Genomic DNA, 12,328 nt, shown 5'->3' with positions numbered 1-12,328 from the left:
GTGCATAAAATTAGATTTCATGTCTGCAGCATACGGAAATAGAAACATAGTGCCTGAGCCACTGCGGCGTGTGATCCTTCATTGTTTACTGCATCTTCAACTCTGCTCTGTTTGCTCTCTGGGTTTCATAAGTTCACGACCTGCAACATGATCACACACATCTCTGTAGGCGTTCAAATAAACAGTTCACGTCGTATTTGAAGCTCCTGCATGAGGTCTTCCTCTCCAGTCACTTGTGTGGTACAGCTGACGGCGCGATGACAGATGTAAGGTTTAAGAAGAAAAACCTTTTGGTACTATTAGCAAATATAACACAGCAGCATCAGTGAGGTTTAGTGCCTTAATGCCAAATAGCATGCCAGGATGTTGAATCGCATGCTGCAACCTGTGATTGTAGTTATTTTACTTACAAAAGTTTCCATATACCGTAGGTCTGCATTGCAAAATAGAGCTTTTTAACTGTATCTATATATTAATCAATCAATCAATCAATCAATCGTAGATAATTATTCATCAGAAATGAAATGTTTATCATATTTTTTCGAAGAAGAATCTATGACATAACTGATAGGCAGGGCCACAGTTAACATTAAGGACACCAAGATCATGTCCTCTGTAATATTTCTTGACCATTGGGGTCTAATGGCATGAAAAAGAAATTGAAATTTGAAGATTACACACATATTAGGCATGTTGTGTTTTTTGTTTTGTTTTTTTAGGCTAGTTTGGATGTGTTTTAGACTGTTTGGTATCAAAGAACTAAATAAATTTAAAGGGGTTCAGTATTATCCACCAGAATTACAGACCTGTCAGTGTAGGGAAGGCTTTGAAACCGGAGTATGATCATAATCAAAGAAGATTTTAAATTCACAGAAAATATAACTGAACTGTTAAATGAATGAAACTAATCAGGCTTTCCGCTGGGGGAATTTGGACTCATGACCTCAGTGTTACTAGAATACGGACTGCATCCCTGCTGATAAGCTTACTTTCACGTTTTATGCTCCACTAACCTCGGAGAAAAAGCATCGGAAACATTTTGAGGAAAACAAATGGTTTCTTGTTTAGAAAGAATCCGAATTGTGAAAGCCGTCAAAATTGCATTTCATCCAGGCTTTGATGTTTCCCCTCCTACACAAGATGTTTGTTTGTTTGTTCTGTAGTTGAATCTCACCAATAGTTTTCAGCATTTTGCTCTGGGGAGGTGCTTCATCCTCTCGCTGCTTGTGTATGAAGAGTGATTGATGCCAGGGAACTAGGAGAAGCAGAATTGCCTACATATTTTCTATCATGACTTCCAAGTCTTTCAGCAAAAGTTATCTTTTAAAAAAACAAACAAACTAGGAACTAAAGTAAATGATACTCAGCGTAATCAGCTTTCTGTTGTGCTGCACAGTAAATTGTGAACTCAGAACTGCCTGCAGTTGTGGGCATGATTGCTTTACAATGATAACCGGAGTTACTCACAATGAAACGGGGCGAGACAGACTCCCCTCCTACGGTTCATTCATATGTTCAGTCTAATTGAACTTTGACGCACAAGGTAACCAAATGTCCAGCCAGTTTGAGAGAGGGGTTGGGACTGACCTCTCAGTTAGGAAATATTGTTTGATTAAGTTCTTCTTTTATAACTGCACAGCAAAACAACCCAGGCAGCAGACCCGGGAAGGGACGGTGACAGAGGTTGATGACAGTGAATGTTTGATTTAAAAAAAAAACTGTATAATTTACAACTTTGTGGACTGCCTACTAGCCATGCTAGGACCTGCAGTTTATGGTCACAACCCTACGCACAGTATTTCCTGTCCTCCCTACTTTCTGCCACACCACGTGAGTGAATTGCGCCCTGGCGAATTTTGGTCAGACTGCGCCTTTAGGCTACAGTCCTCACCAGGTTTCGGCTGAAATGTGGGTTGGAACATTGAACCAGGAATCCAAAGCTGTGTCCCAGTATCATGCTACGTGTTAAATTCAAAGATGTTAGTTTGCATATAAAATTCGCATAGCTTTGTGCACTTTGTGCTATTTATGGACCGATGCATTAACTAAATAATAACAGAAAAAAATGGAATAAAATCCTTTTGCAAACACATTTAGCTTTCTCCTTTTTGAGTTTCATTGGCTGCAACATTGCAAAGTCTGCAAACAAAAGTCGGCTGTACGGATTAGTTTGTAGTACATCGTGTATAGAATCATATTTCATAATCAAATGAAACTCGGACACAGCTCGCGACTGAAATATCTTCATTTCAGTGCCCGCAGCACTGGAACAAATTGTGCTTTCTTGCGAATGCTGCGTAATTCACTTCACTGAACTGTGCCACAGGTGTTAGAGTATGGTCATTTCACCTGCACTTAGGAAGACGTGCATTTGCAAAAGCAGCCAGGTCACTCTTAAACGAAACGCTCGACGCCTAACACTGATAAAGCGTAAATCTTTATCAGATTTACGCTTTGGACTTTTGGACACTCTTTGTCTAAAAGTCTAAAGAGTGGGGTGCTATTTCTTAGGATCTCGTGTACTTGATTGGCCAGGTTGTTGCTTGGCTGAAAAAAAAAAACAAACCCTTACATCCTCCAATGGAAAAACCTAGAAGCACCTCAGTCAGCTGAAATGCTCCTCCTGCCTCCTCCGCTGCGCGACACCGATCACCCCCCATACCGGGACAGCGCTGCACCGTACACGCCGCCGCTGCCCGCGCAGAGTCAGGCGGATGCACCGATGGCTCGTATTTCTGTTGACTTTCACATTATGTTGTCGTGTGTCGCTCTTTGTTTCCCAACACCTGGCCTCCCGCGATCCTCCGGACCGTCTGTGTGATCGGACCGACTGATGGTAGATGTCCGGAGTGTGAAGGCAGCGGATCCGTGCCAGCCGGTTTGGTGCAGGCGATGAAGGCGCTTTGAAAACCTCCATCTCTGCCCGGGTGAGAGTCGACTGGTAAGTTGAGTTTTACATCTGGTGGATGCAGTTTCTCTGCAAATAGGATCCTGACACTGGGTTACTTTGTATTTTACACTTATTAGGATCTATTTCCGACAGAGGAGCAGTGCTCATTCACGGCTCGGTCATAAATTATTAAACTTGTGGAGTCATCCACTCAAAGCTCCACATTTTCACACATTGTGGCCCTAAAAGACAGATGAGTAGGGGTTCAATTTCTTTCAATGAAGGGGTAGCCTTAAATGTTTCAAGTTTCTTAAACAGCAAAAACATTTGTTTTCCTGAGGACGATATGCAGTTTAAGACTTTAGGGACTGTACACAAATTATTAGGGGGAAGGGTTATGTATGTTTTCTTTTTGCTGATGGGGGGATAGTCTTGACTTTTTTGGAGAGTAGAGAAGAGTCTTTTTATTTTTGAAAACCCCAAATTTATATTTCAGCATTCTCTTGTGGGATTACAAAATAAAAAAAGAGAACCGTATAGTATCAAACAACGGTTCTTGTTAAATTTGTCCTATAGAGATGGTTTACATTATAATTCAAATTCAGCCCTTTTGTTAATTTCACCATAAATTTTCCAATTCAGACTTATGCAGCGGCGGCTATTGTGAAAATGGTGATTCCATAAATAAATTTAATATTTAAATTACATTACACCATCTCAGATCCTATATGCTTTATCTTTTTTAGTTATTAATGATTAAACAAGTTCCATATTTTGAGATATTAGGGAGAGGGTGTCGCGTTTTTTTGTGAAGTCAGGGGAAAATAAAATATCAATAAAGCTGGGGAGGGTCAGGCAGTATTAAAAAGTGAAATATAGGATTAAATCCCACTCCCCAGCCCAGTAATTTTTACACGGTCCCTCAGATACTATCCATTTAGGGAAGTAAAGCCTGCTGTGTAAATTAATAGCCTGATAATCACATGACGCTCCCTTAGACGGAGATATATTTTATATTAGGGCAGAAACTAACGACTATCTTCATTATAGTGTTTTTCTCACTGAATTGATTATTTTGTCTACAAAATATCAGAAAATAGTGAAAAATTTGAATTTGTCAAGGCCCAATTTGTCATCTATTGTTTGTTTTGTCTGAACATGAGTTCAAAACTCAGATATATTCAGTTTGCTATCGAAGTGGTCAGAGAAAAGCAGCAAATCCTCACATTTAAGAAGCTAGAACTAGTAAAATTTTAGCATTTTAGCTTGAAAACCATGATTCAATTATCAAAGTAGTTGCTAATTAATCCACTGTCAATCGAGTAATCGATTTGGCTCTTTTTGATATTAGGCCTCGATATAAGGCCTAACGATTACTTTCATTATCGAATAATCTGTTTACAATTTTTTCATTTAAAAAAAAAAAAATATCCATCTCACGCAACGATCTCCAGTTTCATTCAAGAAAAGCAGCAAAGTTTCTCATTTGAGAACCTGGAACCAGATAATATTTGGCATCTTTCACCAGTTTTGCTTGAAAAATGACTGAAACTGAGTAACCAGTTATCCAAATAGTTTTTTTTTTTTTTTTTTTGGGTCGGGTGACTAATCCATTACTTGACTTATCATTTCAGCTCTAATTTGATATTCACTACTTGTGGCACCAGATTTGAATAAAGATGAGTCTGCCTCGTTAGATTCGGATCAGTGTGTCATTTTTTTTCTTTGTTTAAAAGTGAAGTAGAGTTCAGTTATCTGTTTCTTTTGTCTGCTGTAGTGACTGATATGATAATACTTCTTCCTACAAACTTGGCTTTTTAAGTAAAATTCCATAATTGCTTCTATGTGTAAAATGTCTGAAAACTGAACGACAAGAATTGTGATTTGTGCGTGCATTTTTCAGCCACAGTGTTCTCTCTCTTCCGCAGTACATACATGCACTCACCATCTCTCTCTACGTGACATCTGGCCTTGTTTTGAGCCGCCCATGTTTTATCTGTGAGTTTGCATGTGTCAGTATGCGACATGGCGAGGTGTAACATTGTGGACTGAGTGAGCGGCACCCAGCCGCTGCTGTTGCAGGAAGGTGCCAAAGCCGAACCCTCGTGTCGTCGTGTGGAATTTGTCCCTCTGTTTCTATGCTGACTCTACCTCTTTTGAACCCTCCGCAGTTGACATTAAAGTGTTCTTTGTGTGCGGCAAATTCATTTTGTGGGTTGTGAAGCTGCGCCCGGTTGTGTCAGGATGAATTTGAGAAGCCGTGTCCTGCCTCAAAAAGACCATCCTTGTCATCGCTCCTCATTCTCTCCTGATCATTATCTAGTGTGCAGGCTGCAGAGTCACTTTCAGAAATCACTCAGACTGAATAAATGGATTGCCTTTGACTGAGAGACAGTGCTGAAAGGAGTGTGTCTGCTCGCACTATTTCCAGTTATTTCCCTCTTTCCATTCATCTTATACCGAGGCCTGAGGGAGTGTCAGTCAGGAATTTGGTGTTAACCAAGTCGAGAAATGATCCGGTGTGGTTGAGGTTTCACTGTCAGGGTTGCTGCTCTAGTTTTGCCCCGTAGGTGGGTCACGTTTCCATGTTGCGTTAGCGGAGGTGTAACCAGACCCCTGTGGAATCTCCCCCCAGAGAGAGCGTAACGGAGATCAGTGTAAGAAGATTTGTTAGGTGGGACCACCTGTTGACAGATCCGCCCTGTGTGATTGAGAGGGGGGCTGTGTCTGTAACATGAAGACAAGAATATTAGAAGAAGAGGAAGAATTGACATGAAATCTGGGTTTAAATTTGCTTAAGCAAAAGTCAGGATGTGCAGTGACTCTGTAGCTCAGTGTCCTTTGAATGCAATTGACCCTCTTCGGTGTTTTTTTTTTCTTTCTTTCTTTTTTTTGGAAGTAATCCACACAGTAAATTTGATTGACAGTGAGCAGCAGTATCCCCTGTTTCTCCAACATAAAGTAGAGTTTTCTGCGGCGACAGCCTCTGCATAATTTTCCCTCCTCCGCTCTCTGCAGCCTCATTCCTGCCCAGCCTGGGGTATAAATAACCATGTGGATGGAGCAAATCTGTGGTACATCAGCACTTTGGTGAGGGCCAGGGATTATTTGGTTCTCTTATCGCCCTCATCTCTCTGTTGATGTGGCTGCCACTGTCTTATACTGTTGGCAAGTAGGTTGCCGCAGCAACAGAGTTTGTACTTATCTCAGCTGATGGCATGTATGTCATCTATCTCCATGAATCAATGCATCAACTGCATTCCACCAGAACTGCAATAATTAGTCGATTAATGGATTTGTTGATCAACAGAAAATTAATCAGCAACTATTTTGATAATCGGTTGATCATTTTACTCAATTGTCAAGCAAAGTTGCCAAACATTAGCCAGTTAGCTCCTCCAAGGTGATGATTTGATGCTTTTCTTTTTCCTATCTCATTGTAAACTTAATATTTTTTGGATTTTTTTTTGACTCTTCATCAAATAAAACAAGCAATTTCAATACATGATCTTGGGCTTTGAGAAATTATAGCAGGCACCTTTCACCATTTTTCTGACTTTTTACCGACACAGCAGTTAATCACATTTAAAGAAAACTATTGGCAGACTAATTAATGAAAATGATTGTTATTTGCAGTCATACATGCCACGCAAGCAACACGTCTGTTTGTAGTTGAGTCTTCCCATTTGCAATAATAGCAAGATTCTGGTTTCAGACCTCTGAATCACTGCCCACATACAGTAGGTCTGGTGTTGTGCTCATTGATGGCTACTGGGGGAAAAAAAAAGTTGGAAAATCCGACTGAGCATGCTTGGCAGGTGCCGTACACTGGGTTCACAGAGAGTTTATCAGAAAGTTTTTGCCTGCTGCAGCTGTATACAAGGCTGTTGAGAGACTGAAGCAAAACAGTAAAGTTGGGGGCCGGCAAACCAAAACAATGAGCTGAAAGATGCTAAAATGGTCCGTAGAGCCAAGGGGAACTGTGAGGTCTGAATAATAACCTCTGGGTTAATCACTACAAGGGACACCTTTCACATGATATATGGTAGCTACTACTGCTACTGAATCAATCAGTAGTGATTGACTGGTGCAAGATAACCCCCAAAACAAACAGAACTCGTATAAACGTGACATAAAACTGAATAAAGAAGTGAAAAAGAAATGGTATTTCAGTGTGATTATCAACCTAAAAATTGTAGTATTGCATTTCCTGTATCATTTTATACCCGTAAGACAACAACATTACATTTGTTTCTCAAAATATAAGCACTGTTGCTGTTAATTTTAGTGCTGCAACTAATGATTTTGTTTATTATTGATTAATCTGCTGCTTGTTTTTATTTTTTACTTCAATTAATCACTTGCTCTATAAAATGTAAGAAAATAGTGAAAAATGGCTGTTACAATTTCCTCAAGCGAAAGTTTATGTGTTCAAACTGATTTTTTTTTTTTTTGACCGACCAACATTTCAAAAAATTATTAATTTACTGTCACATAGGACAAAGAAAAGCAGCAAATCTTCAAATCTAAGAGGCTGGAACCAGAGAATGTTTGATATTTTTGGTTGAAAAAATAAAATAATAATTATTAAAAAAAATAATCACAGATTAATTTTCTGTTAATCAGCTTATCTATTAATTTAGTAATGGTTTCAGCTTGAGTTAAATTGGACAAAAGCCGAAAGGGATGCTTTGCTGTGCTCTGAAATATCATCATCATCATCATCATAGAAATGCCTAAACGTATCAACAAACACAGACTAACAGAGTAGAAAATGTTTTTTTCCGACTTAGTTATTATTTATTTCATGCTTCTTGCAGAAAAGTCATTCACACTGTGTCTCAGTGCTGCTGCGATTTATCTGTGACCACCTCCTGATGTGGTTTGGGGTAAACACTCATTTTCCAGAGTCAGGATCCTAGTATTTGTTGTCTCATCACCAGTGGCGACAGTGCAGAGGAAGGTGGAATTAGCTGCACCACAGCTCGATCACGATCATGGCAACGGTTTCACAGGCAAAGTGCAGGGTCACTGGCAACCGGGAGCAAGCCAGAGAGACAGTCTGAACAGAGGAGGGAGGAGAGTGTGATTTTAGCCTTTTGATCCTTTTTTTTATGGAAAGAGAAGCTGAGATGGCAAAGCTGTGATCAATGGGAGTAGAGGGGTTTTACAGTTTGGAAGGTGAAGATGAAGCAAGGAGGCTCCGACCCTTGATGATGAGGATTTTATTGTAAAGATAGTATTTGTGTTTGTACTGGATAATGCATTAAAGCCTTTAAAAAGTGGGGTTACAACCTTGTAACAGCTCTGTCATGTAAGTAGAGAATATCTTGTAGGGAAAAAATAAAGATTTCACAGCTGTTGTGTTTATTTTGGCCTTTGTGATGTAACATTCAAAGCAATGGCTCCCAACATTGCTGTCTTGTGACCCATTAAGATAAACGCAACCCCGTAGCACCAGTTGTGACCATTTGAACCAAATGGGGGTTTTGGGGGGTTTTTTTTAGGGGCCTGGGGAGACAAAATTATCCATTAATTCACCAGAAAACTAGGAAAGGCTGCTTAATTTTGTGTAGCGGAAATATTGTTCTGATTCCTACCCTGTTAAATAATGCGTGACTCATCCACTTTGTGGTGCGACCCACTGGGCAGGTCCCGACCCCAACGGTGAGAACCACAGGTTTAAAGGATGAGGTGGTAGAAATTTGTCGTCGGATCACAAAGCTGCCATCACGGTTTCATTGTATTTTCAGTCATACAGGTGTATTTAAATACATGTCTCTCCACTTGTGTGTTTGATTGAAATTGAATGAATAAAAATCCTAATCTGCCCCGTGCTGTCTTTGAAGGTGACAGCAGGTGATGAGGTGTTTTTTCCTGCAGGCTGAATTCCAGTTAAAAGCAGTTGACCTGTGTGTCCGGTTAACCAGACTGTAGCTGAAAATGAAAGAAAAAGACCTGCCGGCCAGGCTGGTGCACAAGGTGTGGATGCACACGTCAAGTGCAACAGTGTGTGAAGTAGAGCCTGGAGCTGTGGGCTTTCTGCTGATAACTTAAATAGCACCCTGTACTAATACTTATCCATTATATACAGCGCCGTACAGACCTGGATATGTCACGTTAGAATTCCTATTACATCTTTTTCTTCATCTCATGTGTCATGCATCTTTATCTTCTTGTTGCAGCTCATAAATGCGAGTAAGGAAGATCATTTTAATCATCTTTTTTGGAAAAAGAAAATGGAATTAGAATAATACACTTTAGCAAATTTGGTGCTCAAATGAAATGTATTATCACTTTGGCATCATATAATATATGATTGCTTTCCACCCTGCCGTTTGGCACGATCCAAAACGACATTAAAGCAGCAATAGCCAGAGAGACGAGAGATGTAATCTGTATGTGGGGGCTGTGGATGGATGAACATGAGATGAGGTGAGTGTATGCCTTCAGGGGGTCTGTGCTCAGATGGCAGAGGGAGGCACATCTCTGTGTGCAGCACGGAGGCCAATAGACCTAAATGACACAAACAGTAGAGCAAGAGTGGCCTCTCTAGCTGAGATATAAACGCTTTGACTCTGTCTGAGGATTCATGAAAACCCTTTGATATAATTGTAACGTGAAGTCTGCGGATCAGTGGGTCACAGCCTCACAGCAGCATGTTTTTGAATTAGTCGACCGTTGTGACTCTTAACAGTTGTGTCTGTCTGGGTTTTTAAAGTTTAAAGACAGACTCAGACTGGAAAAAAAGATTTCCTGGAAACAACCGTTTCAGCGCAATATCGTCCAAAGATTTTTTAGCACCCTTGTTTTGGAGTCTTTGCAAACGGCAGTGATGTTACTCGTCCTTGTGAAGTGTGTGTTTGTTTGTTTGTTAGCCTGACGTCTGAGCCTCCACTGAAACAGAAAAAATATTTAATTAAGATTGTAAGCGAAATCTGTTTGTGTGTTACAGGAGCTGTCTGGCTGTTCCCCCCTCACTACTATGACTCTGAGCTGCTGAAGATTTTTCTGTTTTTAAATTTGCCAGCCTTCTTGAAATCCACTTGATTCCTCAATGGGCTCCCGCAGCCAAGGCTTCTTCCACAACCACCACCACCACCACCATCGTAGCTCCATGGTGCCCGCTACGGTGCCCAGGCTGCTGCCTGAGAACGGCAGCCTGCTCGGGGGCATCGCACAAATCACCCCCAACCTCTTCCTCAGCAGAGGGAACGTGGCATCAAACCGCAGCCTGCTGCTGTCTAAGGGCATCACCTGCGTGGTCAACGCCACCATCGAGCTCCCAAACTTCAACTGGCCTCACATGGAGTATGTGAAGGTCCCGCTGGCAGATATGCCCCACTCCCCCATCTCCCTATACTTTGACAGCGTGGCTGATAAGATCCACAGCGTGGGACGTAAGCGAGGGGCAGTGCTGGTGCACTGTGCAGCGGGGGTGAGCCGCTCAGCCTCTCTGTGCCTGGCGTACCTCATGAAGTATCACCGCGTGTCTCTGGCCGAGGCCCACGCCTGGGTCAAAGCCCGCCGCCCCGTCATCAGGCCCAACGGTGGCTTCTGGCGGCAGCTCATTGAGTACGAGAGGAAGCTCTTTGGTAGAAACTCTGTTAAGATGGTGCAGACGCCCTACGGGATCATACCCGATGTTTATGAGAGGGACCGCAGGAGCCTGGCTCCATACTGGGGCCTGTGAGAGAGGCTGCAGCATCCGTCCACAGAGAGGGATCGAGGAGCAAAGTGAAGCTGAGCCCTTTTAGCCCTCTGGACTGCAGGTTCGCGCCTTTTCTAGACAGGCGAAGTGAGACACATGTCAGTGTAGATCTGTGTGAAGCTTATTTAATGAATATTGGTGCACTTGGACAGAGGGAGTCTAACCAGACACTGGTTGTTGACGGGGCTGCTTGTCATCCACCCAGTAGCCTCAGTATAGTCTCTGAGTGGGAGAAAGGCCACTTCAAACCCAGAGTCCTTCAGGCCAAAGGATAGATTTGGACCCCAGTTATGTCAGACACCAACACAAGATAAAACTCAGAATGTGGAAGTCGGTGCTGTCTATCTCCCGGTCTGTCTTTACAGTTCCAGTGGAGGACGAGCGCTCTGTGAAGGTGTTAGCTGTGCTCGAGACTCTGCAGCTCTGACAGTGATGTGACTGAAGTCCTTTTCCTGACGTGGTGTCATGTGGTGGTATTGTGACAGTTTTGCAGTAATATTTGGTGTAAGGGCAGCAGCATGCTCTTAATTTATGGTAGCATTTAAGATTAAAGATTAGTGTACAGAAAAAAAGTATATCTACAAATTATTTTATTGCAATGTACTGATAGTGAGGAAAAATGCTTATGGTGCACTTTAACTGAACATTTAAAGATGCTATTATATCTACCTTTTTTAGGGTGAAAATCTAAAAAATGTAAGCTAGAGTCAAGGTTTTGGGAAAGCTCCTGTGTACCACAGGGTTGACTGTTCCATCCTGTGACCGAACTATGTTATTGTAGTGCTATTTGATGCCGTAATTTAAAAAAAAATCTGCCGCCTCAAGGGAAGTGGTAGCTCTATGATAGATGCGTGGAAGAATATTTTCTATTCCACTGTTTTTGCCTTGTGTCCATATTCAGGTAAGGTTCCAGAGAGATCAGTGCGGTTCAGAAGACACATTTTATTTCTGTCGGTACTTTTGTGGTTCAGGGCTTTTCTGAAGAGCCATGTCACATAGACTGAAAATCCTACTTCTGCTGTCGTGTAGTGGTTGAAATTGTCACTTTGCTGCACAGCTGTCCACGCTCTAAGAGTGCTGTTTAGCGCTAAAGGGGTGAAACCAAAAATTGTTACTGCAGTAAATCACAACATCATCAAGACTTTGCCACCAATACTATCACATAAAAGAAAACCTAATGAGTGAACAAATACAATGTATTGATTCCTGCTTGTTGAAAAATTTGCCTCCTATTTTAGAGGTATATTTTCCTCTTAAAGGTGCCCTCTGGAGTTTTCTTGTAAACAAACAAAATTTATGTGTATATTGAGTGTTACTCACCAAAACGCATGTTGTGTATCCTTGTGGTTTAATAAACGTGTTGGGTGTATTTTCTTCCTCATAAAACATTTGCAAAGCCAGTTCTTTTAAAAACATTTTAAATCCAGCATTGTTTAAAATGAATGTGTATTAGCAAGCGGTCTAATTTTTCCAAGCCTTTGTGGGCACATTGCTGCAGTTTTTTGGCACGTTACCGCCACCTGTAGATCAGTGGAATATTATGAAAGCATTGGCAGGAATGTGTATCGTGTTACTGTCGTGTACACGCATGAGGATACATATGTGCATGAGACAAAAGAAATGGGGCCTACTCATAAAAAATAGCTCCACAGCACTACTTAAGGTCAGAAACTCCATAGGGTACCCTTAACTTACAGTTTATTGTGCTGTATCCAGGGATGCAACTA

At 41.4% G+C, this 12,328-nt stretch overlaps 1 protein-coding gene across 1 annotated transcript; it reads left to right on the top strand.

The window, feature by feature from the left end:
• The first annotated feature begins 2,672 nt into the window (after positions 1-2,672).
• Positions 2,673-11,960, top strand: dusp14 (dual specificity phosphatase 14). The gene is made up of 2 exons (XM_040131161.1): positions 2,673-2,941; positions 9,846-11,960. The coding sequence occupies exon 2, from the start codon at positions 9,948-9,950 to the stop codon at positions 10,581-10,583; it is 636 nt and encodes a 211-aa protein (XP_039987095.1). The 5' UTR covers positions 2,673-2,941; positions 9,846-9,947; the 3' UTR covers positions 10,584-11,960.
• The last annotated feature ends 368 nt before the right edge of the window (positions 11,961-12,328 follow it).

This window comes from Xiphias gladius, chromosome 7 (assembly GCF_016859285.1).
Source record: "Xiphias gladius isolate SHS-SW01 ecotype Sanya breed wild chromosome 7, ASM1685928v1, whole genome shotgun sequence".
Classification (NCBI taxonomy): domain Eukaryota; kingdom Metazoa; phylum Chordata; class Actinopteri; order Istiophoriformes; family Xiphiidae; genus Xiphias; species Xiphias gladius.
The sequence above is the reverse complement of the archived record's forward strand: the minus strand, read 5'-3'. Positions and strand labels throughout refer to the sequence as shown.

Excerpts from the sequence above, each read along its gene's own strand:
- dusp14 (XM_040131161.1), top strand. The coding sequence starts at position 9,948 with ATGGGCTCCCGCAGCCAAGGCTTCTTCCACAACCACCACCACCACCAC.